Source organism: Balaenoptera acutorostrata, chromosome 7, assembly GCF_949987535.1.
Source record: "Balaenoptera acutorostrata chromosome 7, mBalAcu1.1, whole genome shotgun sequence".
In the NCBI taxonomy this organism is placed as follows: Eukaryota; Metazoa; Chordata; class Mammalia; order Artiodactyla; family Balaenopteridae; genus Balaenoptera; species Balaenoptera acutorostrata.
In genome coordinates this window covers 30,613,857-30,641,549 of record NC_080070.1, presented here as the reverse complement: position 1 = coordinate 30,641,549, position 27,693 = coordinate 30,613,857, and the positions used below count along the sequence as shown (strand labels likewise).

At 35.8% G+C, this 27,693-nt stretch overlaps 1 protein-coding gene across 4 annotated transcripts; it reads left to right on the top strand.

The window, feature by feature from the left end:
* ING3 (inhibitor of growth family member 3) lies at nt 1–26,107 on the top strand. 4 transcript variants are annotated; one of them, XM_007177256.2, is made up of 12 exons: nt 1–137; nt 384–455; nt 3,056–3,156; nt 5,087–5,152; nt 13,193–13,289; nt 15,107–15,178; nt 16,017–16,136; nt 16,488–16,546; nt 17,149–17,342; nt 18,658–18,850; nt 21,203–21,241; nt 23,478–26,107. In XM_007177256.2, exons 1-12 carry the CDS (start codon nt 110–112, stop codon nt 23,592–23,594), a joined length of 1,158 nt encoding a protein of 385 aa, XP_007177318.2. In that variant the 5' UTR covers nt 1–109; the 3' UTR covers nt 23,595–26,107. The 4 variants fall into 4 exon arrangements, 3 of the variants coding, with proteins under 3 accessions (XP_007177318.2, XP_007177315.2, XP_007177316.2); XM_007177253.2 differs by having other exon boundaries at nt 16,389–16,546; nt 23,478–26,105; XM_007177254.3 differs by lacking the exon at nt 23,478–26,107 and adding an exon at nt 21,443–21,808 and having other exon boundaries at nt 16,389–16,546.
* The last annotated feature ends 1,586 nt before the right edge of the window (nt 26,108–27,693 follow it).

Sequence of the window (27,693 nt, the reverse complement as noted above, 5' to 3'; positions counted from 1 at the left end):
CGGGCGCTGCTAGCGGAGGCGCCATATTGGAAGGGACAAAACTCCGGCGACAGCGAGTGACACAAATAAACCCTTGGACCCCCTCGCTCCCGCAGCTCTAAGGGCCGCGATGTTGTACCTAGAGGACTATCTGGAAAGTGAGTGGGCGGCGCTGGCGGGCCCGACTTGGGGAACCTGCGGGCGGGCGAGGGCGGGAGTGGACGGGCTGGCGGGATGGCGGGAGGGAGGGGGAGGCGGGGGATGTTTCTTTCTCACGGTAACTGGCAGCCTCGCTGTGGGCTGCCGGCTCCCTGGACCCCCCCCGACGCACGCACGCACGTAGTGACGTATGCGCGTACTTTCGCCGTTGGCCCCGCCCCTCTGACGGACTCTCCCTTTGACAGTGATTGAGCAGCTTCCAATGGACCTGCGGGACCGCTTCACCGAGATGCGCGAGATGGACCTGCAGGTGCAGAGTAAGTCGGCGCGTTTGCCCTTGTTCGCTGCGCGCGTCAGTGCCAGACTTACTTGCCATCGACGCCACCGACTCTGCTATTTGGCTCTCCTCCGGCTCACTCGCTAGTACAGAAGCAGTTGTCCAAAAGAACCGGCAATGCCAAATCTTGCCTCTTCTGTCTCCCACGCTAATTTTCTCCTGGCTTTTACAAGAGAAGGTGGCATTAGAGCACGTGTGCTCCTTTCTCGAATTTGGGACTGTGCAATAAAAGTTTCTATACCTTCGTTGAGAATGTAGATATGTTTTAGTGCACATCGGCATACATGTTGCGAAGATTTTGACTTGAGACTTAATGTATATAGAACGTAGATTTCAGCATTTATATTTTTGTTGAAGTTCATGCTAATCAAACTTCAAGAGCGGACAACACGTAGAAGCACAGGTTATATGTAGTTCTTTAGAGACCCTGGTGAACTTGGAATGTCGCATTTGAAAAGTTACACATTAAAGGATACATTCTCAACTGGCAACAATATGGTAGTTTCTCAGTCAAAATAAGAAAGTAAATAAAATTTTACTGTAAAGCTTCTTGTCTGCTGTAACAAAAATTTTGACTTTTCTTCTTTCAGTTATAGCTTGGTAGTCCAGAGACGTGTTCCCCAAAATAACCTTGCTCATTCATAGAACAGTATTTAATTTATTTGAACATTTTTTTTTTCTGTGAAGTTTCTTTAAAGAGTTTATGATTCAGAGAGGGTAAAGAATAAATACCTTTGGAGATAACAAGGTAAATACTTAGAGCAAAATTTCGAAACAAGAAAACAGTGCTGAGTACCAAATATATGTCTATCATGCTCTGAAAGAACCTCACACACCTTCCCCCTTTGTGAAATGAATATAATATAGCTGTTCCAACTATCTTGTAGAGATACTATATTAAAAATTTTAAATGTGAAATATACGATACATAATTAAAATGTATAATCAAGTGTACTTTGTTGGCTTTGTGTCACTCCTTTTGTTTGGAGAAATGTAAGTACTCCTTGATTGTTTAAATAATACTAATGGCTGGCCTTCATGGGGTGTATCTGCAGAAGATGTTTCTTGATCCCATGTGTACCAGCTATGTTTGGAGTATACATAGAATTAGGATTGAGGTAAGTTTCTTGTGCTGACAGATTTTCTTCTTAGAAAAGTAAGGGTCGGGGAAGATCTGGGTTTTGGGGTATGATAGGGAAGAAAGGAGTATCATGGAAAGCGACCAGAAAACAGAACATCCAGAGTGCGGGAGTCTTGAGGTAGCTAAGAACCTGCCCTCCCCCCCACCCCTGCTTCTCTGCCCCACCATGCCACACACACTTCCATACCCAGTGTTCATGAATAGTCTTTTCTTAGCCTCCTGTTGGTTTTATGTGGTGCATAATACAAGGTGATACATCATGGAAATCACCTTCTTCTGTTCAGTGGATTGCAGTGTGGAAGTCTGAATTGTGTGTTGTTTCTCCAGCTTGCTCACGAAATTCATTTTAACTTTAATGTAGTTGAAATGCTAAATATTTGCTAAAGTAGTGTTTTCTACAGGATTGAACATAGATTTTATCATCAGACAGATCTGAGTTCATTTTAGGGCTTTACTAACTTATTCATTGGCCTTGACCACATTGCCACTTCTGAGGGATTTTTATGGTCTTGCGGATTAAAAGAAATACAGATAAATTAGAACGTTTAGTACCTGATACGAAGTGGGCATTCAATAAAGGGTAGTTGTTATTTTATACTTTATCATTACAAATGTTAGGTCCTCTAGCAATTTGGACTTGATTATATAAGTTAGAGGTTTTTATAAACTTGCATTTTTTACAATGATTAGAATTATCTGAAGTGAATAGGTATTATGGATTAACAAAAGATATCTCTTTGTCAGATAAGTTAGGAAATGCACTATTATGCACTGCAGATCTCCAAAACAGTATAGTAAAACAGTTTTCCTCAATTTACGTAGCAACAAAATCCCTTTTATTTATTTTTCCTTTTTTAGCAGACATAGAATGAAATGACTATTCTTAGCACACACTTCAGGAAAACTTATCTAGAACAAATAATAATGTGCGTTAAGTGAATAAATGATTGTACCTACCACGTTCAGTCATGATATGAGATGATGGGGTGCTTAATGGTATATAGCAAGAGGTTGAAACCTTTTTATCACATTTCCTTATTGAAATAAATGTGAGGATTATCAAGTGGTGATTTCAATAAGAAATCGTGTTTCAGCATATTTGGCTGACTTTATACCATTAGTTTTTGACCCCAAGCCTGTACTATTCAACAACTATGGTATAGAATCTATCTACATTGTTGACTACTTTGACTATTGGAAAAAGTTTAGAAGTAACAACAAAAATAAATTGTCAGTAGGGAAAATTGTAGCTTTTTTTTTTTTACTAAGGTAATTAAGGCACCATATATTTACATTATTAGAACATGACATATTTAAGTTACAGACCAAGTAAAAGAGTGTATGTGGTCAGATATTTTTTTCTTTCTTCACATCAAAGCATGTATATTCAGTGTATGAGTTTGGTCATCTAAATATGAAATGTTTTTATTATGTCCTAGATGCAATGGATCAACTAGAACAAAGAGTCAGTGAATTCTTCATGAACGCAAAGAAAAATAAACCGGAGTGGAGAGAAGAGCAAATGGCATCCATTAAAAAGGTATGTTCAACACTCTGGATGATTTATCTGTGAATTTTTGAGACCCTCTGAGGAAGATATTTTAAAATTAAATAGTTTGGGGGATATCAAAATGAGGGAAAGTTATCAATAGCTCTTTAGAGTTTAAACGTGACTTATAAAATTAAAAATGATGTATTAAATGTTAGAGCTTCAGGTATAGGAATTTTTTTTTATATATAAATTTGTTTATTTATTTTTGGCTGCGTTGGGTCTTCGTTGCTGCGCGTGGGCTTTCTCTAGTTGTGGCGAGCAGGGACTACTCTTTGTTGCGGTGCGCGGGCTTCTCATTGCGGTGGCTTCTCTTGTTGTGGAGCATGGGCTCTAGGTGCGCAGGCTTCAGTAGTTGTGGCTCGCAGGCTCTAGAGCGCAGGCTCAGTAGTTGTGGCTCGCGGGCTCTAGCACGCAGGCTCAGTAGTTGTGGCACACGGGCTTAGTTGCTCCGCGGCATGTGGGATCTTCCCGGACCAGGGCTCGAACCTGTGTCCCCCACACCACTGCGCCAACAAGGAAGTCCCAGGAATTTTTAATCGTTGAAGCATCTTGGTAATTTAGAAAATTATTTCAATAATTAGTGACTCATTAGAAAGTCACAAAACCATTTAAAAAGAACATTTTTTCTTTTGTTTTGTTCTAGTTACAGGTAATTAAAGTTGCCTTGTCTTTATATCTGTATTGTCTTCCAATTTGGGCCACAGACTGGGGTGAAAATTAGCAACCTTGAAGCATATTGTATATATTGCTAGGTACCTAGGTTGGTGGAATCATAGAAGAACAGAATCCTAAGAATTGAAAAGATCCTTAAAAAGTATTTAGTTTAAAAGTCTTAATTTGTACATCAGTTGGGCCTAGAAATACAGAAATCTTTGAGTTTTTGCTAGTTTTATAGTACTCAGAGCTCTCTTCCAGTTTAGAATGGGTATCAGCTCTCCCCTCAAGGTTTGCTTTAAAGGTGTGATCTAGTTTATTTGGGGATACAGTGGAAGAACTACTCACAAGCCCTCAGTTTGGTCATGACTATGCCATTTGACTATGTGACATGGGACAGGTCCTTTAATACCTCTGAGTAATAATGGCTCCCTTACCCCCAACCTTCATAGAATTGTTCAAGAATCAACTGAGAAAGAAATTTGAAAACTAGTTGTGTTGTTTATTTTACCACATGGGGGGAATGTTATTTCTGTTAGGAGCAAAAACTTCAGAATCTTTTATAGAATTAGTCCTGACTTGGAGGATATCTGGAGGCCCAGGTGTGTGTGAGTATAGACATCACATATATGCATCTTAAAGTCATTCATCATCCCTTTATCCTATTAGGTTTTTGGTGTAGCACAGCTTGGATATACCCTAAAAGTCTGATACTTAATGGAACTTCATAGAATTTTTAAAAAATAATTTGCTTTATATGGGGGAGAAATCTAAAGTATAGGTTGATTGTATGAATTGATCCCTAGCTTAAAATGAGAATTACAGAACAATTGGAAACAATGGACATGTAGGTGAGAATCCTTTCAAAAGTTGCTTTTATAACAAGTTTTAAAAATGGATAGCATAAATACTCTTTACAAATTAGATAAGTCTTACATCTTAAATAACATTTATTTTTAAAGAAAAAGAACTATTCATTGGCTCACATAACTTTTACTAGTATAGAGGCTAGACTTGGATGATATTTATTTTTTATTTATACCTTTTCTAGGAATTCTGAACGTCTTCCTTTAATCCTTGGCTGTTGTCTAAAATTTCTAATCCTACCCCATTCCCACCCTCTCCCTAACTGGATTTTTATTGCTAATGTATAATGACTGACAGTGATAACAAGCTATGATAATGAAAAATGCAGTTATATGTCCTGCATACACATATTTTTAAATTATTAATTTATTCTTGAAATGCAAATGTTTTTATTCAGGATTACTATAAAGCTTTGGAGGATGCAGACGAGAAGGTACAGTTGGCAAACCAGATATATGACTTGGTAAGTAAAATTAACGTGCATGCTATGCCGTATTTGAATTATGGATTATGTTTTAAATGGTGTTGGCTTATATGTAATAGGAAGAACAGATTAAACTGAATTATTGCTCTCTTGATCCCATTTAATTTCAGAGTTCAGTGTCTACTTTTTGGTTTCTTTGTGGAAGAGAGCCAGAGAGTCCACAGTCAATAGGTCAAGAACCTTATATTTTAGCCAAATCTACATTGCTATAAGATTGTAGCTGACGTTAGGCTTTTTTTGTTTTTTTAACAAAAAAAGGTGTTTATTTTACTAATCCTTATCTTCTTAAGGGAGTGTGCTTACTTGCCTGATAAATCATCTTGAGATTGTTTCTGTGGCAAAATACACGTAAGAGTACTGTGTTGATAGTTCTTGGTAGTCTGATTAAAATGAAGAAGAGACTTATTTCAATCTGTGTTAATGGATAGCACTCAGCTGTCTATTAAGTGACGTCAGTAGATAGCACTCAACAACTGGCACAGGTGGCAAAACTGGGAAACACAATTAAATGAACTTTAAAAACGGTTTTTTACAGTAGCAGCAGCACTCAAAGATTGAAATCACCAAGAAGACAGATATATGCAATATTTCTCAAATTGGTATAATTATATATATATTTTTTAACGTAAAGCATCTTCTTCCAAAATATATACTTTAGGAAATACTCATTTCTGATTCTCCCTAAAAGCAAGTTAAAGCTGAAGACAGATGCTCACTTTTGATTAACTTTAGCATATGGATTCATATCTTATTTTTGTAGTCTTGTCTGGATACAGTTTTATTACTGAACAGATACGTGTTAATATAAATGTCATTGGTGAGCATGACACAGATAAAAGGTACATATCCCATATGGTATACATTGTGAACGCTATACTAAACTAGAAAACATTGGTCATGTAAAACCACAGAAAATGCTTAATTGTTTTTAAATAGTGAAAATATTTTAATGGCTATAAAGACCTAGGCTCTTTTGCTCATACAGTTAGTCTAAAAACAGTTTCATAAAAGATACTGACTAAAGAAGGGTAGAGTGGGCCGGTAGCTTGATTTACTATGGAACGAAACCCAAAAAAAATTCTTAATTGTTTTGGTCTTGAATTAGGTCTATAAACATAGAGAAAGACATTTATGTTTGAATCCAGGAGTAATTTGTTTAGTAACATTCTTTCTCGTATGTAGTGACTAGGTGTCAAACTTTATTTAGAAACTACCTGCTTTTTAAATCATATAGCTCTTTGGTTCCAATCTTTTGTTTATATTTTATTTTACTACTTTTTACACCTTTATTAAAAGTACTTCATGCATTTAGAAAAAATATATGTAACAAATATATGCTTTTTCAATGTGTGTGTGTTTGTGTGTGTGTATCCATCTCTTGTTTACAAACCACACTGTTCATCCACTGTGTACTTGGTGTAATGGAGGTTTATGTGGGTACAATGGAGGAATGAAGAGTAAATGCTATAAATGCTCCTGTCCTCAAGGCGTCTGTTAACTAGTTGGGGAGACATGCCCACAGAGACATGCCCATAAGTAAAATGAAGAGCCTGTATAGAAACATGTTAACAAATGAAGATGAATACAGTTGGGTATTAAGGGGATCTGGTAAAAGACTGACCTAAGTCAAGCAGAGTTACTGTTGATTTCTTAGAGGGTATGAGATGAGTTTTGAACAGAATTTATTCAGAGCCTCGGAGGCCTGGATTCAGGTATTGTATTGAGGGGAAAGCATTTCACTCAGAGGTAATGGATAAACACAGAATGAAAATAAAAATTAGTAAATTCTTTGAGGGAGGTAGGTTATTTAGGCTAGAGATTCAAGGAATAACAGGTGATGTATTAAATTTAATACAATGTAATGAATCTAATAAAAAGCAAGGACCCATAATGGATTTTTGCAGACGTGAGTTCTGCTACTTCACTGACAGCAAGACTTTGGAAAAGTTACTTAATCCTGGAACCTCAGTTTCCTTATCTGTAAAACAGCAGTATTAATTTGTGCCTTAAAGGAAGATTTGAATCAATCTCTCTCTCTCTCTTTTTCGACAGAGATATAGAGACAAATATAGATACATCTATATACATATGTCTATATCTGTCTCTGTATATCTCTTATCTGTATCTGCGTGTGCACGCGCACGCACACACATGCGCACACACACACACACACTGCTCGTAGCTTGGCAGATAGTAGGCACTCGCTCTTTAAAAAGACTCACTTCATCTCATTTCTCTAACAAATTTTCTACTTTCCTGAAGCCACTGCTTCCCTTTCAGCTCTGCCAAGTTAAACCTGTTTTTTTTTTTCCCACGGTCCCCCATTATTTATTTCTAAGACTGCCTTTTGTCTTTTCCCTACTCTTTCTTATCTCTCTCCCTTTCTTTCCCTCCCCTTTTCTTTTTGTTACTCCCCCCCTTCTTCCTTTTCAAATACTCCATTGCTATTCCAGGTGACCACGATATCCTTAATATAAAATCCATTCTTCTTGAGACTTTATGTTAATTAATTTTTTATCCTCCCACCTTTGTGGCCTTTCTCAGTCTCCTTGGGTATCACTCAGAGCGGTTCCGAAGGGTTCTGTCTTTGACCTGCATTGTTTCTCACTCTGTTCAGTGGTTCCCATGTAAAGGTAGCTTTCTTCTCCTCTTCAGCCCCAACTCCAGAGGCTGATGAGACCAAATGCCACATGGTAAAGCATTGTTGTGATGCCAGGTTTACCCCCGCCCCGCCACACTCACCACCCACGTTGAGAAACATTTCTCCATTACTTTTCCATGTGTATGCTTAGTTTTAGCAATTATGCAATAATTATTCTTCAAGCTCAAACTTCTCCTCTGAGTCTGTTCTTATCTGAGAATTCCTAGGCCCTGGAACTCATTGTATTAAGACTTAAGTCTTCTCGTTTTACTTCTCTCACTAGCATCACTTCTCATGAATAAATAATTGTTAAAATGTTAAAATCAATTATGCACCCTCATTAAATTCCTATAACATTTAACAGGTGAGAGCTTAGAAGGCTCTGTGCTTCAGAGGTGAATAGATAAGATATAGTGTAAGCGTAAAAATACAGTAATTTTTATTTCTAGATCCTTTACCAAGTAAACAATGGTACTTGTATTTATACAGTTCTACCTAGTGGGAGAGTATAACTTTCACTCATACGGCAAATATTTATAGATCTCCAACTATGCGTGGTCACTGGTGCTGGATGGGCAGTAATGATACAGGCAATGAATATAGGCAAACTAGATTATTGGAGATTTTGGTAAGTGCTGTGAAGGAAATAAACATCGTGGAAAGAGGGGGAAAGAGTGAGTAACTGGGGGAGGCTTTAAGAGTCTACTAGTCAGGATGAGTGTAGTCTAAGGAGGTGACACCTGAGGCGGTGCTTGGAAAGCGAGAAAGAGCCAGCCATGTGACAGGCTTATGGAAGAACGTTTCAGGCAGGTGATGGACCAAGTGCGGTGTCTGAGGTGGAAAAGGGTCTGACAGGTTGCACGAGGAAAGAGGCCAGTGCGGTTGGTGTGTCGTGGGAAAGAAGAAGAGGGTGTGAGCGGGGCAGGCAGAGGCCAGCACGCGCAGGCCTAAAAGCCGATGAAGCAGTGTTTTTAGTCTAAGAGCAGGGGGAGGCCAGTGAAAGATTTTAAACAGAGGAGTGGGACACACCTTAGACGACATTGTATGTATGGCTTTGCTTAAACATTATATTATTATGGAAATGTCAAGTAAGCAGGTATTATCTTTACAGGTTTTGAGATACAGCAATTGAGTATATAATTGTGTTTGATTTTGCCCCTCAATGTTTTCTATAGCACAGTATTTCATTGTATTATTTTTCATTAAAATATTTGATTTACTTTTAAAATCAGTAGTAAGCTTTTTATTCCTGTGACCAGCACTGTACTGACTACCTTATTTATTAAGGAAAAATATCAGACTGCATAAATATCCACAAATGAAGAAATTTTTGGAACTAGGGGTTTGTTGGAATGAACCGATGCTTTATTTAAGAGGGTTTAGTGAAATTTGACTAACAGACAAAAAAAAATCTATCTTATTAAAATAATTTCCTTCCAGAATCCTGATGTTCATAGGCTTTAAACACTTTTTTGTGTTCCTCAGCCAGATGTCACTGTCATAAGGCCACATTAGATTACAATACCTAGTAAAGGTGATTTATATATACGCTGATAAAGCTTGAGCTTTTAGTTAATGCTTGAATGGTTTTAGCAGCCTCTTACAGTGCTAAATACCCTTGAACTTGCTTCTTTTTTATATCCTGGTTTATTCCTGAGATGATTATATTTCAGGCCCACATTTTACCTATAAATTTGAGAATTCCTCATCTGATAACTCTAATTAAGGGAATATATTATGTGAGCTTGACCTTTTGATTTGTCTCCTATCCTTATTGTCTTTTAGGAGAATGATTAGATGTAGTTTATGTGCTAAGGCCTTAAGTATTTGATTCACCCTAAAGATGGATCAAATTTTCATCTAGTTTAAATATAATTCAGGTTGTGAAGAATCATTTTCATAACTTACCATCAGAGAAATGATTTGCCATCGTGTTTCCTTTCTATTCCCCAGTTTACCCTCCTGATTCCCTATTACTAGATCTTTTCATGGATAGAAATTTCTCTCTTATTGCCATGGATTTCAACTTAGAACCTTGTAGACTGAGTGCTCATTGTGAAAGGGCAAACTCGACATCTAAGTTTTAGAATTTGACAGTGTTGGAAGCCATAAAATCATGGAAAAACTTTTAAAGAGCTATATTCAGTTCGGTTTGAGTCCATCAAGTGATACATTTTAAAATTTGAATATTGGAAAACTGGGAGAGACAAAAGAGAAAGAATAAAGGATTACAGCTCTATGCAAAAATAATTAAAGGGTCGGGATTTTTTGTTTGTTTCATGTAGAGGGGCCAAGGTGACTTAAATATTTTATGATCATGAATATATTAACAAATAATGTTGACAGAATTTCCTTGGTCTCTGTAAAGTTCAGAAAAAGGACAATACATTTAAAGAAGTTATGATTTGGGGTTGTAGGATATGATTTAGGGTTGTAGGATAAGGAACTTTTGTGGCTAGCATTTATTGACATTAAGTGGGGAACAAATCAATAATTAGACTCTGTAGTCAGCCTTGTGTTAGAAATCTGTGGTTAATGGAAAATCTCTCGATTAGATCAGTACCCTCTTTACCACTATAAATCAGTCTTAGAGGGTCAGGTGTTTGTAGAGGGGTACGGTAACTTGGGTTCTTGCTTCACCTGATATCTGGGGGGCCATTATGGTGCTCAGCTAGGATAGGTGCTTTACCCATTCAGAATCATGTAGGTAGAGGGAATGCACTTAATAATAGGTTTCAGTTACGTTCAGTTCAGCTCTTGCTATTGCTGTTTAATGCTGTTTAAGTATCCTGGTGCTTTATAGCTTAAGTTAAATCTTGTGGTCAACTTCTTGCCAACTCCTAATTTGATTTAGTACAGCAGTGATGAATCGAATAAAAAGAATTCTCATTGTTTGTTAATTGCTTATAATATTAATCAGTTCATAATCTTTTTTACCTACCAGGAGGTGGGAATGATTGAAAGCTCTCTTACGAAACTCCCCACCACAATGTGGTTAAGGCTTTTCTGTATCTGTTTATTTTAATTGTGAATTCGGTTTTTCGAGTTATTAACTCTTTGGGTTCCACTGCTTTTTCTGAACTATCTAATATTGGGAATTCCATCATTATTTCCATGTTTTCAGGTATAATAAACATTATTAGTGCAATCTTAAAAGATAATTAAGCAATTCTTAAATTCAGGGGTGGAATGAGTTAGGGAGGTATGTATGGTTTCTTCATCTCACCTCGATCCCCCCTACCCCCAGCCGAGATTCTAACACTTCCTGTCTATACTGTCTGCCCCTATGACAGGCCACACCAGACTTTGTTTTTCTCTGAGAGTTCTGTTTGTCTTCTTGTCTCTATACATTCTTTAGTTATTTAATTATTACTCCATCTTTCCACCTGTTTGAAGACAATCCATTCTTCACTATCTAACTCATTCATTAATACCTTTATGTCTACAATAGCCCAATATTATATTTTTTCTTTATGTGCTACTTCTGACCCTTTCTCGCTGTTTTTTATTTGTTACATCTAGGAGATTTTTATTTATTTGTTTGTTTATACCTTTACTGTGTTAAAAATCTTACATAAATCTTGATTTGTCAGCTAAATTTTAATTCCTATGAAGGCAGGGACTCTCTCATTCTTCAGGTATTCTCCGTTTACCCAGTGCCAAGCACACGATAGGAACTCAATATTTATTAGTAGTATAGTTGTAGGTAAGAAAGGTGGTGGAGTATTTTCATTGCATTAAGTAGACTTGGAATTTAAATATGAGTATTTTTTCTGATTTCCCTTGAGATTAAATTTTGACAATGTAAGAGATATTCTTGAATAACAGGTCTGTGTTCACACTTTATCATTGGAAGGGAGTTTCCATTAAAAAGGATGCTCAGTTACCTGCAGGTTCTTTGAATAGTAGCATGTGTCTATAATACGTGACCCTATAGAATTTTAAATATTGTAATTACAACTTCTACCAAGCTCTGAAAAATTATGTGTGAAGATGGAAGGAAAATTGGGCCTTGAATTCTTGAAAAATCATAAACCAGCATCCCAATGATTACTGTTAATATACAAAATACAAATAATAAGACAATATTCTTATTTTTTTCAATTTGAATTCTATTACTTTGAGTTAAAAAATTGGCTTCTGCATGCGGAAGTTCAGAGGGCAATGTTAGGTATAAACAGTGAAGCACAATCTATTACAAATAGATCAGAGTTAAGTCTCATTTTTATAAGGCACTAGTTATTGAATTTGGACATGTTGCTTAACCCTTCTGAGCCTTAGTTTCTTCACTTATGAAGTGGAGACAGTAATAACCTATCTCAAAAGATTAGAGCAAGGACTAGAAAACATAAACCTTCCAATGCACCAAACCCATTAGTGGCATCTAACACCCGCAAATTGTCTTTTGCTACTCTTCTTCCCCACTCCCTCATTATACACATTATTTAATCGAAAGTCTTATTTAAATTTTTTGCCCTCTGGTGTATCATAGCATTTTGACATTTGTGAGAAAGTTACTCTTAATTATAACAGTGATTAAGAGGGAAACTAGAGTTTGAAAAAAAGATGTTGACAATAATGTGACATGAATATTTTTCAAGACTTGGTGTTTTTTGGTTTCACTTCAAAGTAGTAAATTTGAATAAGTATTGAAAAAATTTAATATTAAGCTTTAAAAATACATTAAGACTTGTTGCTAGTTTGAGGTGTCATAAAATTTTCGGAAATCAGTCCAAAGATTTCTAGGTGAATGAGAAAATACAATTTTGCCACCTTAACCAAGGGCAACAGTATTACAATAAAACCCTTTTGACCAAGCTGTTTGTGGAATGGTATTTTCTGGCTAAAAACCCCTTTTGTTTCAACTCTTTACATAAATGTTTACAAGTATAATGGTCCACTTTCCTGCCTTAGAGAAATGTATGTATAGAATATAGGAGCCTCTTTGTTTGTAGACTGAGGATCTTTCATTCCTTACTGTGACAGTTATTATGGTCTGGCAGTGTGGATGGCCTTGTTATAAGTAGGAGATCAGGCTGAAAGTAATCGCAGGGCATACTAAGAACTGTTACCAACCCTCCTGTACCACCCACCGCCCATCTTTGCTTTACTTTTCATATCCTACTTCTTCCAAACATTTTCTAACAAATTGTGATTCTGGTTTCTTAAAACTTAAAATTTATTCAAGGAAACTTCGGAGATACTTAGCCTAGCACCCTCATGTTATAGATTAAAAACCTGCGGTGTAGGTTAATTGACTTGCTCAAGGATACAAAGCAGATGCACTAAAAGAAATAAAGATTTAGGTTTCCTCATTAAACTGACACTTTAATAGTGTCCCAAATTGTGGTGGTTATCTTTGATCTTCTTTGAAACAGGTAGATCGACACTTGAGAAAGCTGGATCAGGAACTGGCTAAGTTTAAAATGGAGCTGGAAGCTGATAATGCTGGAATTACAGAAATATTAGAGAGGCGTAAGTAAAATTTACAGTTTTGCATCAATGTTGGACAGTACATGTGCACATCATTGAGGAGACACACGTCCCACAGAGGCTTCTCAGATCCTGCTCCTTGGTGGACGGTGGCACCTGGGTGGGATAGCTTGGTCCCCAGCAGTTGGACTGTTTGGGTCACGGATACTTGGAGAGATAATATATCATCCACTCACTCTGTATGAAAATAACATATTAAGTCATTCCATTTTTTAACATGGATATATGCTAGTAAGATGAGTGGTAGGAACAAAGATTTAAAGGAATACAACCATCTAGAAACAAGTCAGCCATCTGGCATTACGTGTTTTGACTTTGCCCTGCCAGTTTATGCACTTAAGTGTTGAGGAAGGTTGTTATTTTTTCTTCTTAAGGACTGCCTTAAAGCTTTCCCTCAGCTGTGTTACTAAGAAAGATTTTAATGAGTTCTGCAACACTTCCTCTTTTTCTCAAGAAGTCTTTCCTAAACTTTCTCTTATCAGCAAGAAACCATTTTAATATTTCTCTGCAAGACTCGACTTGATCTCCTGCCATAATTTACTCTTATCACTTCTAGGGTTTAACTTAGGAGACTTCCCCAAAATGGAGACATGAGCTCTGTTTCTTTAACTAATTTAGCTCTTCCAGCCTAAATAGATAAAAGCAGATAGTGCTGTGCTAAGCCCAGAGTAGGCACTCACTAAATGTTGAATCAAGTCAGTATTATGGCTGATTTCTAGTAGAATTTGATTAAAGGATTCAAGCATCTCTTTTCTTGGTGCATTTCCACAGCAAGAAATAGGTACAGCAACATGTACCTATTTCTACACACAGATGAAAGGTTTCTTTAGAGTGTTAGGTTACATATATCTCTGTTTATATACTCACTAGACGTCAACTAGGACAGCACCCACACATGAATCCATCTTGGGACCCATAGTTGCATGTTTGTATTCAGAAATAGATCCATCATTTTAGGTGATCATCTCATTTATTTGTGATACTTTTATTCCAGGGGGACCCTATCTGAAGATAATAAGTATTTTGAGACAAAATAAAATATTTTATTTTATTTTTTTGAAATGCTGATAGTAGGTGTGAGTAGCAATAAGCCATGCCTATTCAGTACTGCAGGAAGGTTAATGAAGCATCCTCTGTAAGGACGCAGACGTATGAAAGTAAATTAGATCAAGTTATAAAAATTGCTCCACCCTGTGCCCTGCCATAATTTCATCTCAAGGGATCAAGATAAACCCAGGAAATTTCTTTACAAGTATTTTAAAGCTTGGCGGTAGAGATTCTATGCATCACTTTTCACAAACAAAATCCCTAACTTCTTTTAGGAAGTCTTTACTATCGCATGTCATTTTAATGATCAGAGAATTTTCTTTCATATAGTAATGTCCCATTGCCTAATACTTTAGACTCTCCCATTAAAAGGTCTTCAGCTCAGTAACTCTAGGTTGAGTTTTTCAGATCAGTAATGGAGTTATAATACCCCTTCATCCACTTATGTGGTACCAAATGTCGTGAATTCCCTAACTCAGACATTAGCATGCCTTGACCCATTTTGTACTTAAGGTGAATATTGAAAAATAGGTTAACTTATTGTTTAGAAAGAGGATCAGATTGGCTCAGGGTAAAGTTGGCAGTGGTGACCCTCTAATGTGTTTGGCTAAAATGCTACAGGCATAGGCATCAGAGCTTGCCAGTCCTTTGCTGGTTAAGGGTACAGAGTGCCTGTATTTGATTGATGTGTAAAGTTCTGTGGCGATATCTCATGTGGTCTATCTCTATGCCTCTCTCTCTTTTTTTTTTAGGATCTCTGGAATTAGATACTCCTTCACAGCCAGTGAACAATCACCATGCTCACTCACATACTCCAGTGGAAAGTAAGTTTGATTTAAGACAGCTAATATTTTAAAGACAATTAAAAATTCATTATATTATCTATGTATTCTCTTTCACTAGCTTTACACAACCAATTGAGAAACGAATATCCTCCCCTTTTATTTTGTGAGATATATTTTTTTCATCGCAATTACTGGCAGATTTATCTTCTTCATTTGGGAAGAGCATATTTGATTTGGGAACAGGTAGTCTGTTTTCCCTGGAATTCATTGCAGAAGAACGTGTGGTACTAGTAGCAGTGTATACTGACTACATACAGATACCTGATTCTCTCCAGGGAGTGTTAGAACTAAGCCAAACAGTAAACTACTTGATTGTGGGCTCTTCGTCTTTTTTATCCTTGCTTTTCAATTTTTTAGCTTACTGTTGGCTTATAATAAAGTCTCAAATGGTTGGTGAGTTAGTGAGTAAATGAATGGTTAGTCAGATGCTAGCTGGCTAGATGACCGTATTGGTGCCTTTTTTTGACAGAGCAATTTGATATGAAAGAAAGATTGATTGAAAATTATTTTAAATTGTAGTTAATGTTTTGAAAACAAAATTTTCCTCATGTTATATGTGAAACCATGGTGTATCATGGGTTATCTTCACTACTTTGCTATTAAAGTTTTTTAAATGTCTGAGCAGTCTGCTCTTACTAAAACAGGTGACACAGAGAGTTCTGTTTGTCCTGTCTTCTCAGAAAACATAATGTTCTGTATTCCACGAGGAACTCAGATCATAACTGTATCAGTTTATAACCAGATGAAAGTACAATATTATGCCTTGTCTATAGTTCTCTAAAATTTAAAAAAATTTGAATTTTCTATTTATATTCAGAAAGGAAATACAATCCAACTTCTCACCATACGACAACAGATCATATACCTGAAAAGAAGTTTAAATCTGAAGCTCTTTTATCTACCCTAACATCAGATGCCTCTAAGGAAAATACACTAGGTAAGTTTATTATCTTAAATATGATTGTTTTCTTTTTTTGTTTGCATTAAAATAAAGGGAAATGACAGCAATTACGATTAATTACACAGATTCTTTACCTGGTTAAAGTCTACCATAGGAAGAAAGAAGCAAAAATGTGACATGAAAATTTTAAATTTAGTGATTATATCTGTGCTGAGAAATAATATATTTTAAGCTCACTAACTTTATGTTCTCACTAACCATTTTTACTGCTTCTTTAATTCTATACAGGTTGTCGAAATAATAATTCTACAGCCTCTTCTAACAATGCTTACAATGTGAATTCCTCCCAGCCTCTGGCATCCTATAATATTGGCTCCTTGTCTTCAGGAACTGGTGCAGGGGCAATTACCATGGCAGCAGCTCAAGCAGTTCAAGCTACAGCTCAGGTAAAAAGGAAAAAGGTTTGGAAACAATGTTAAATTTTGTCTGGATCCTTGGCAAACTCAAATAGAAACAACTAGGTAGGAACAAAAAGAGTTCTCTTGCATTGTAGTTTCATTTTTAAATCATAGTTTTATGCTATCTGACATTTTATTTAATGAAATGAATATGCAGAAATTCCCTGATTGATAATGAAAAGTAAAAAATAGATTCATACAACCTCATGCAGATCCCTTCTCATAGTAATTGCTCATGACGCCCATATTCTTGACTGTAAGCCACAGCACCTGCTAGGACTATACTTTATTCTTTCTACCAGTTCCAGGTCTTTCTCTATAGCCTCAGAACTTAGGTTGCCTTGAGTTTGTTCACTTCTGTACTGGTTATCTGTATTCCAAATTAAGATACCCATCCTGTAGTTACTTCATAACTAGGTAAAAACTGATCTTAAATCTTTACATAAAATAGCTTAAATTACAATGATGAAAATAATGGTTTAAACCAAATAATAATGGATAAGCCAAAATAATGCTGTAACTAGTAAGACTTGAAAAAGAAAATATACATACTTATATTTATTAATACTACCAATGAATGTCTTTCTAAGATGAAAGAGGGACGAAGAACATCAAGTTTAAAAGCCAGTTATGAAGCATTTAAGAATAATGACTTTCAGCTGGGAAAAGAGTTTTCCATGCCCAGGGAAGCAGCTGGCTATTCATCATCTTCAGCGCTCATGACTACATTGACACAGAACGCCAGCTCATCAGCAGCAGATTCACGGAGTGGGAGAAAGAGCAAGTAAGTTTTATTGCTACAGTAGCCCCGTACCTTTACTAAGTATGCAGACTACCTGGCATCCAGCTGGGCTTCCGTATATTAAACAAAGGCAGCGTGATATGATGGATCAGGGTGAACTTTGGGGAGGTGGGAAGACATGACATTTCCTTCACACTGACTTACTTTGAAAGGGATGAAGTCTTTAAAAAGTGCTAAGAGACCGTAATTTTTCTAGAGCCTTAAATTGGGTTTATTAATAAATGACTATCTCTTTACTTTCCTTTGTTCATTAAGATAAACCATTTTATGAAACTTTTTCTGCTTATAACACCTTATTTTGTCATGTGTTTCCTGGAAATTTTTTTAAATAAGATTCTTCCTTTTGATTAAGAGCAAGTTGTCTTAATTCTTGGTATTACATCCCCAAAATTGAAATTAACGAAAATATCCCTAGATTTTGTGGATGAGACTCTTAGGATGATTATATAAAAACCTAACAGCATTTGGCACCATCTTTCCACATTACCTGCATATGTTAGGTGTTCATACATAGTGAAAGTTCCAATGCTCGGCCAAAAGAATTGTATCGTAATTGTATCATAATTTATTCTTTAAATGTATTGTATTTTCTGCAAGTAAATGTTGTATTTTCTGTGTTCCTGTACTTTCTGTGACTAAATCTCTAAAAGAATGATCAATGTAGAATTACCACAAAAGTGCTAAATATCTTCAAAATTCATTTAATGACCCAAACTTATTATAACTGCTGATGATAAATTTTTGTATTTTAAAAATTTATTAGCATACAGATAGTGGTAAATTTCTTGTGAATTTTAACACTTTTTGTTTCCTGTCCTACACAGGTAAGTATTCACATGTCAGTTGATGGTCATGATTATTTTCATCAAATGCTTCTGTGTATTTGTATTTTAGATTTTGATGAAGAGTATTCAGTTTGCTTAAAAATACAAAGAATGTCTGTAAGGTAGCCATAACTAATACTAATTCTTAAAAGTATTACCTACAATTTAAATCAATGGTAAGTAGTAACTGATTAAAAATTTATTCTAAAAACTTTGAAATATTTTGAAAGAACTTCCTTTGAATATATTTGTTCTCCAGAAAACAAAAAAATCTCAGATAAAAATAAACTGTTATGAAAAATGTTTTATTGCTCTAAACAATTGTGCTTTTAAATCTATTTATCAGATTATTTGAGTGTTAAAAATTAATTTATACATTTAATGTTATTTCATATCATACCACTTACTTAGTAGTTATTTTCAGGTAACTTCTTATGAATGCTGAGCAAATAAAACTGATACTGTTTTTTCAGAAACAACAACAAGTCTTCAAGCCAGCAGTCATCATCTTCCTCCTCCTCTTCTTCCTTATCATCATGTTCTTCGTCATCAACTGTTGTACAAGAAATCTCTCAACAAACAACAGTTGTACCAGAATCTGATTCGAACAGTCAGGTTGATTGGACTTATGACCCAAATGAACCACGATACTGCATTTGTAATCAGGTAAAAATCTGACATAGGTCTATAAAAGCATAATCTGAATAAATGAGGAAAAAGAGCTACTCCATTTTTTTAGAGTTCTTTTTACTCCAGTTAAAAATACCTTTGCTTTTTTAATATATTTTTCTCTTGCTTCTTATAAAAATGATGTGTTTGCTGTAAATACAAAGACTATAAAGAAACACATAAGTCATCCATAATCTCGGCCCTCAGATATAACCTATAATTAAACATTTCGATGTACTACTACTATATACCCCACATGGATGTTGTCTTAGCCTGCTCAGGCTGCCATAATAAAATACAACAGACTGGGTGACTTAAACAACAGAAATTTGTGTTCTCACTGTTTTGGAGGCTGGCTAGTCCAAAATTAAGGTGCTGGCCAATTGTGTTCCTAGTGAGGGCTCTCTTCCTGGCTTGCAGACGGCCCCCTTCTTGTTGAGTCCTCGCATGGTGAAGAAAGAGAGCTTTGGTGTCTCTTCCTTTCGTTATAAGGACACCAACTTGATTGAATTAGGGCTCCACCCTTATGGCCTCATTTAACCTTTATCCTCTCCTCACAGGCAGTCACATTGGGGCTTAAGACTTTAACACATGAATTTTGTGAAGGGACACAAACATTCAGTTCATAATACATATGTACACAGATACACACATAGGTGTATGTGTATTTGAATTTGACAGTTGGAATCATGGTATGTCCTTTTATGTAACTGGCTTTTTTCACTAAATCATGTGTACTGAACATGATTTTTCTTGTCATTTTATCCTTCTCACAGTTATCTATTATACTCTGTACTGTAACATATTTAGTCAATATTTAGCTATAAATTATTTTAGTGGTTTTATTTTTTCAAAATTACAAATAACATTATGGTAGGCATTTTTTATGTAGTCCATTTCATACATCTAATTTCTAGGGTAATCCTTTAGAATTAAAATTAAGTTATAAATATTTGATACCAACTACCAAATTATCTTCTAAAATTTATTACCAAAATTAATAAATTGGTGAATATGCGTGTTTCCTAAACCCTGTCCAGCACTGCATTTTATTCTCTCTTAAAATCCATGTACCAATTTTGATAGTTTTGAATCACACAGTTGTTTCAATTTACCTTAGTAGTAAGGTTGGATTTTTTTGGCCATTTTGATTTCTTCTTTTATGAGTTGGCTGATTTTTTCTATCATTTTTGTCACATATAAATATTTTGCTTGGTTTAGTTCTTTAATTCTAAAATTCCAATTTTATGTAGTAATGACTGTCAGTCTTTTTCTTTATGAATTCAGCCATGGATTATATCCTTAGGAAGGCCTCTTCCCCTTTACCCCTTACAAATGTGTCTTGATTTTTAAATGTTTTGGTCTGTTGATATGCTTTAATTTCTTCACATTTAAATATTTAATCTGTCTGCAGTATATTGTGTTTAACAATGTGAGTTGTCAGTCTAATTTTTAAGAATATGCCGTTTAAGAGTTTGCTAGTTCTGCTGTCACCTGATAAACATTTTTTAACATTAATGATTAAGAATATCCTATAAATATCCTGGCAGTAGAGGTAGATTACCTACAAAAGAACAAAATCAGATTCACCCTAGATTTCCCCTCTATAACACTAAAAACTAGAAGTTGATGAAATATGTCTGTAGAGCTTTGAGGGAGAAATCTAAGTGCCCCCCCCGGCCCCTACCCCACCCCCTGGCAAATTGTTACCCAGAGAAGTTGTTGATCATGTGCATAGAACCGCAAACAGATATTTTCACTCATGCAAAGAATCAGGAAGTATGCCATCTAGTAAAATAAACTCTATCTGAAAATGTATTCAGTTCATTGAGAACTTAAATGAATTCAGGAATTAGGAAGTCGTGCTATGAAGTGCTAGTGAAGAACAGCAAAAAGAAAAATGAGAAAGGACATATAATAAATAGATAATAAGTTTAGAAGTTTCAATGAAATGGGCTATTGACTGCAAAAATGTAAATGACCTAACCTGACCCAAGAAAAAGTAAAAAAAAACTTAAGTATGTAAATAATCAAGAAAGAAACTTAAAATCTTTATAAAAGAAACCACCCAAAAAGTTGGCTCCTTTGTCGAGGTAGTTTACAGAACAAATTCTTGGAGCCTTTCAAAGAGTACATAATTTCTGTGTATCTCCCCCTACATCCCAGTCCCAAAAAAGTCTTTCAGAAAAAAAACTATGAACTGTGTAAAACTATATGCCCCGTTTCTTAATGCAGTTGTATATTCAGTGTATTTCCCTCTATTTTCTTAACAGTATCATAGACAATTAATTTGGGTTTAGATGCTTGTTATATAGTCATAATAAAAATATTTAATTTTCTTTTAACTAGGTATCCTATGGTGAGATGGTGGGCTGCGATAACCAGGATGTAAGTATTAAATTTTTCTATTTAGAAATGAAAAAATCACAGATTATTATTGCTAGAATGTATACTTTTTTGTTTACTGTGTCTCTCAGTATAAGAAAACAGGTTTGAAGTTATGTTCATTGTAATAATGCTAGAGTATTCCTCCCCCAAACAGGATAGTGTCCCTTAATGTATTCCCTATTTTAACTTTTTTAAAGCTAGTTTTACGGTTTGATGTGCGGATTATACTTCTCAAAAGGTGCTACGTTGTATGAAAATTAGAAACACCCTCCTCCTCGCCTTTTGCCAAAGAATGCTGTGTTTGCTGGAATTCAGTTCGCTTATCACAGTGAAGAACTGGAACTTTAGAACAGTACATTCTTTCAGGAAGCATGATGCTAAGGTGAAGGCTCTAACGTGGGTTATTTTCCTCCTACTAGTGTACTAGTGTACTTTCCTAAGGTACTCTGCAAGTGTCAGCTGATAAGAGCCACTTCTGATATTAAAAAAATAAAGAAGGTTTGAAAGAAAAGAATTCCTATTTATTTTCTTTGAAGCTTTATTTTGGGTTAGAGATATGTTTTGAATGCTGAGAATATATTTTTTTAAAAAGCTTCTTTTTAAAAAATTATTTATTTATTTATTTATTTATTTATGGCTGTGTTGGGTCTTCGTTTTTGTGCGAGGGCTTTCTCCAGTTGCGGCAAGTGGGGGCCACTCTTCATCGCGGTGCGCGGGCCTCTCACTGTCGCGGCCTCTCTTGTTGCGGAGCACAGGCTCCAGACGCGCAGGCTCAGTGATTGTGGCTCACGAGCCTAGTTGCTCCGCGGCATGTGGGATCCTCCCAGACCAGGGCTCGAACCCATGTCCCCTGCATTGGCAGGCGGATTCTCAACCACTGCGCCACCAGGGAAGCCCCCTGAGAATATTTTTGTCTAGTAATTTCCACTGCCTTCTTACTGTCACGCAGCTCAGCCCCCTTTTGTCCATCTTTTCCTCCAGAGGGGTAACTGAACCCTGAATTCTAAAGAGGACTGATCAGTAATGTCAAGATCCTAAGGTTAATAATAAGAGTTTTAAATTTTTAAAACAATTTGAAAATTGATCAGGGTTGGCTCATGAAAATGTGTGCTTTCCTGACCTGCCAGGTTCCCAACAACACGTTCACACAGAGAAAGACTTTCCTTCCACTCCCTGTGCAGAACCACTGTGGGCTGTTTGTGATTATTGCAGAACCATTTCAAGAAGACCATTGTAAACTGTCTTCTGGGGCGCTTAGTGCAAATGAGGGATGAGAGTTCTGTGAATACCCCGTCGTGCTCTCTCTGATCCCTCTCATTCCCAGTTGTGCTCTTCTAGGTGCTAAGATTTTCTGTGAAAGTGTAGAACCACTTAGTATATTGCACAGTGGAACTCTTTTTCTCTGCATATCTAGGAATAGATACACCAGAAAGGAAACCCAGGGCAATCCTTTATGTCTTTAATTACAAGTAGCTTGTTCTACTTTATGAGGAAATGAATAAGGCTGAATATTAAATAAAATCTTTAAAATACATTTACCGCCTATGTGAGAGACCCATCTCACTTCTTCTTGTCCTTGTGAGTTGGTATCAATGTACTCTCCAACTTAATGGAAATTAGTGAATTTGTGTTCATTATTTAAGATTATGGGAGTAGATTACATGAACCTCAGAGTTAACAAAGATGCATCATTTTCTGTGTCTCCCGTTTCCTCATCTCTGAAACTTACCAGTTGGACTAAGTGAACAATAAATCAGCTCCTAGATGTCAAAGTTCTGTTTCCATGGCTCTAATTATTAATATTTAGTCTGCTGGGCATATTTTAACATACTTCCTAATCTTTTACTAAAAACTATTTCTTGGGGCTTCCCTGGTGGCGCAGTGGTTGAGAATCTGCCTGCCAGTGCAGGGGACACGGGTTCAAGCCCTGGTCTGGGAGGATCCCACATGCCGCGGAGCAACTAAGCCCGTGCGCCACAATTGCTGAGCCTGCGCGTCTGGAGCCTGTGCTCCGCAGCAAGAGAGGCCGCGATAGTGAGAGGCCCGCGCACCGCGATGAAGAGTGGCCCCCACTCGCCGCAACTAGAGAAAGCCCTCGCACGGAGACGAAGACCCAACACAGCCATAAATAAATAAATAAAATTAAAAACAAAAAAAATGGGCTGAATATTGTAAACCTAATAAATATTATAAAAAAAAAAAAAAAAAACTATTTCTTTGCACTTTTGCTTTCTAGTGCCCCATAGAATGGTTCCATTATGGATGTGTTGGATTGACAGAAGCACCAAAAGGAAAATGGTACTGTCCACAGTGCACTGCTGCCATGAAAAGAAGAGGCAGTCGGCACAAATAAGGGTGGTCGTTTCATTTGAGAAAGAAAAAAACTCCAACATTTTATATAGGACTTTAAAAAAAAGAAAAAAAGAGAGAGAAGAGACAATGCATTTCCAGGCAACCACTTAAAGGATTTACACAGACAATCCTATAAGATCTTGAACTTGAATTTTATGGGTTGTATTTTAATAATGTAAGTAAATTATTTATGCACTCCTGGTGTGCTCTGAATATTATTCCAGTCAGCCTTGGATTATTTCAGTGGCCAACATATGCAGACGTTTGTACTCCTCAACCATTTTCTCCAAGTAATGGGCATTCTATAATTTAGACTTCAAAGAATTCCAACGATGAAGATTTTAAGAAAAGTATTTTATATTCAACAGGTATGTTCTGCTGCATGTACTGTACTCCAGAGCTGTTACGTAACACTGTATATATACATGGTTGCAAAACAAAAAAAAGTCAGTGCTTCTAAAAAGAATTTAAGATAATGGTTTTTTAAATGCCTTTATAATAAGCTTTGTTTCTTTGTGAAACTAAATTCAGCGGGCTGAAGGAAATGGTTCATGTGATAAAGTGGGCTGGTGTCCTCTAGAGTACCTGGGTACATAAACAGAAATTCCTGTAGGTAAAAACTAATCTGTGCCATTAGTCTTTATATGTTTCTGCATCCAGATAGAGTGCAGTTCATGAGGGTGGGAGGGGGAGGGGCTGAGGGGAAAGGGTGTTATAAGTGATACATTTTTATACCAAATGTGTTTATTTTTTTGTGCAAGTAGTCCTTAAAATTGGAATTGTATTAGGTGTTAAAATAAAGTTTTTAAAAAATTACTTGTATTTATACTTCACACTTAATAATGAAAATTTCTTAATTCCAACTAACTTCCGATTTTCATAATCTAAAAAGGACAGAGACCCAGGACACAGAATGCTGCGTAATCTGTTATTTCTTTAATAATGCTTGGAATTTGTGATATGAAAATAAGGGAAAGACATTTTTAATGCAAATTTGAAATGCAAATGTATTTTTCTAGAACATCTCCCTGACTTTTCCTTCAGTCTGAGGGACATGAGAGAAGTCTAACTACAGCAGATAAAATGAAAATAATGATTGTAGTTGTTTTGACTTGTGGCAGTGTGGCCAACTTAAGAGAACCCTTGGATCGGAGCTTAAAATTCAGTTCTCTTTTTGATTCTACCACATGTTGGTATGACAGTTAATTCACATCTTTAATCACTCTGGGCCTTATTAAACCAGGGTGATGCTGGCTTCAGGATGTCTATAAAGCACTCCTAAGGTTTTATTCTATAGGTGCTATTTAAATTATAAATTTTGCGTAGTGGAAGTTTTATTTAAGGTATAATATCGAGTCTGGTCGATAGAAAAATCCTTAAAACTTTAGAAATACTTATTATGTCGTATTTCTTTTATATTGAAACTTACTGGGCCCATCAGATTTCTGCTTTAATCAAAACCACTTATGAGCCTCTTAGAACTTATACAGAAAACTATGAAATCTATGCAATGCTACCCAAAGGGTATGGATTAGATAGAGGATTGCAAAGGTCTCTTCCAGCTTCAAGATTCCATAATCCTGAGCTGCTGCAGTCTGATTTTATAACTGGACAGCCCATAAAATTAAGTTAGGTTCATTTGTGGGTACTCATGATTTCATGATACTCAGTATTTTCATGGAGATTTTATAAACCTTTAAAAAATAATATATAATATAGTATTCAGTTAGCTTATTAGCATGTTGCCTGGAGATGCTCAGTGGTATTGTTTAATCTATATATAATGACTTTTCCAAACTCATTTGTTTTATAGGAATTGGTCAAAGGGAAAAAGCCTTATGTACAGCCTTATTTTAAGAGAAAGTTCCTTGTCAGAGGCAGGAACGTCCCTATTTCCAGCTGCTATAGCCCCTTTCAATGTGTGAATTCCACTACTTAACTAAATCACTCAGAAAAACATTTTGACAAATTTTAAGCTCAGACATTGAATATTTTATGAAGTGTGTATAAAGAAGTAAACCAAAATTGTGTGCAGTTATTTAGTAATGGGTAGAACCTGTTAATATCTGAGATCTATACAATGGGCCAAACATGGAACTACCTCATCGAAAAAAAAAAAAAATGTGGCCAACTATTAATATTCTTTGTGGCATTTACATCAAGGAGTATATGAGCATTTTTGGTCTTATAATATACACATTCAAAAATCTTTGTTGTACAAAACTCGTGTAACAGTTGGTGGCACAAAAAATCCAAATGTGGGTTCACAGTTTATAGGTGGTGAAAATTGAGGCCTTACTGCTGTGGAGTGTATATTACAATGTTCATGGTGACACATTTGAAGCAATAAATGGCTTAATTAAATGCCTAAATGAAGCTGAGTGTTTGATAAACATACAGTCATTCTTTTTAAGGGCAGTTCATTTTTTGGCTCTTTTCTCCTTTAAAGAAATTCCACATATTTTAGATTTTTAACCATCTTTGTTTTGTGCAATGTTAGTGCTCTTCGTCCTTAGACCTCAGAAATAGTCTTCTTGATCTAATTAATTAATTAATTATTTTAGTCTTAGAAAAATAAATGTTTAATATACTGCCAGGAGTAAGATTCTCTTTGTAGACGTTGTAGTGTTTTCCTTCAACTCTCACATTTAACAAAAAAACTTTCAACAGATGGGTTTTAAGAGAAAAAGAATATCCTCAAAAATGTTCATTTTTTGTAATTAAACGTTAAGCACCTAGATGTTGAAAACACACAGATGAAGGTATTTGTGTGTATATGGGCATGTGTGTGTGTGTTGGTGAGGGAAGTGGGAAGGGTGGACATGTTAACAAGTAATTGCTGTATTTTGATAAGTGCTGTAATAGACGGATGTACAAAGTATTCTAGGAACACTGGGAAGATTAACATAGGAGGTATCATTTGTACTGATTCCTAAAGACAGATGAAGCAGGGAAGGTTTTCCAGGCAGGTGAAATTGTTCTAGAGCCACAAACATTCTGGGAATTTAAAAGTAGTCCGAAATGAGTGGACATGGGTTAGGAAGATGTGCTGTCAGGGAAGGAAACTGGAAAGCTGAGCGAGAGTCTATTCGTGGGCATTTTACACTGGGCCATGGAATTGTTTGTCAGTAGGAGTAGTGATAGCATTTACATGTTGTCAGTTAAATACTTTATGGTTTAACAGTTTAGTGAAATCATAGCACTTTTCTTATTGAGATTATAAACTAGAGATGACAAAAATTAATTAGTCTATAACTTGGAAGTTGCTTAAAAATTCTAAATTTAGGGTGAATCTTTTCTCCCAATTTTTGAAACCACAAATCAGAATTGCTAGTCAAGAGTTTCAGATTTCCCTATTTAGATGATAAAATCTAAATTATTAAAACATTGTAATTTCTGAACCAGGATCTTAATATTCATGTTTTGATTTTGCTACAGAGAAAAAGTTTAAAGTGATTAAAAGATGAAATGACTTGAAAGTTGTTTTGTGTTTAACTTAAGTTTGATAATAAGGAAGAGATATACATACCCCCTTCTGGCCATTTCCATTTTAAAGTAGTAAGTCATGTATATCTTATAAGTCAATATTTTAACTTAATAAGATAAATGACTTTATTTACTAACAAATTCCTGGAAACCTAGACATAGTAAAATGTTTATTTGAAAGAAATTTAATAATAAATTCTTCAGAGCCATATACTTTTCTTCACTCCTGCCAAAGGAGACTATAAAGAGAACATTATAATCATTCATTTTTCTGCTGCTCATTGAAAATTCAGAAGCCAATGTGGGAGGTGAGGGTGAGGAATGTGTACAGGTGTGTGTGTTGCTTATTCCCGTTCCCCACTTCTACTGGCCTGTTAGTGAAGAAGAGTAGTTTTTCATAGGAAAGTGTATACTTGCTAGTCTTTAGTGATGAACTAGTTTAAAACATTTACAAGTTTAATATTGCTTGTAGGAGAAAACAGTGGTCATATTTTAATTCATTTTGCACTGTTAAATCTACTCCAGTAGAGGAACCCTCCATGCTAATACGTTAAAATAAGAATAATTATAATTGGTACCAAGTTACTTTAAAAAGCTGTCTCGGTCAAGTGGAA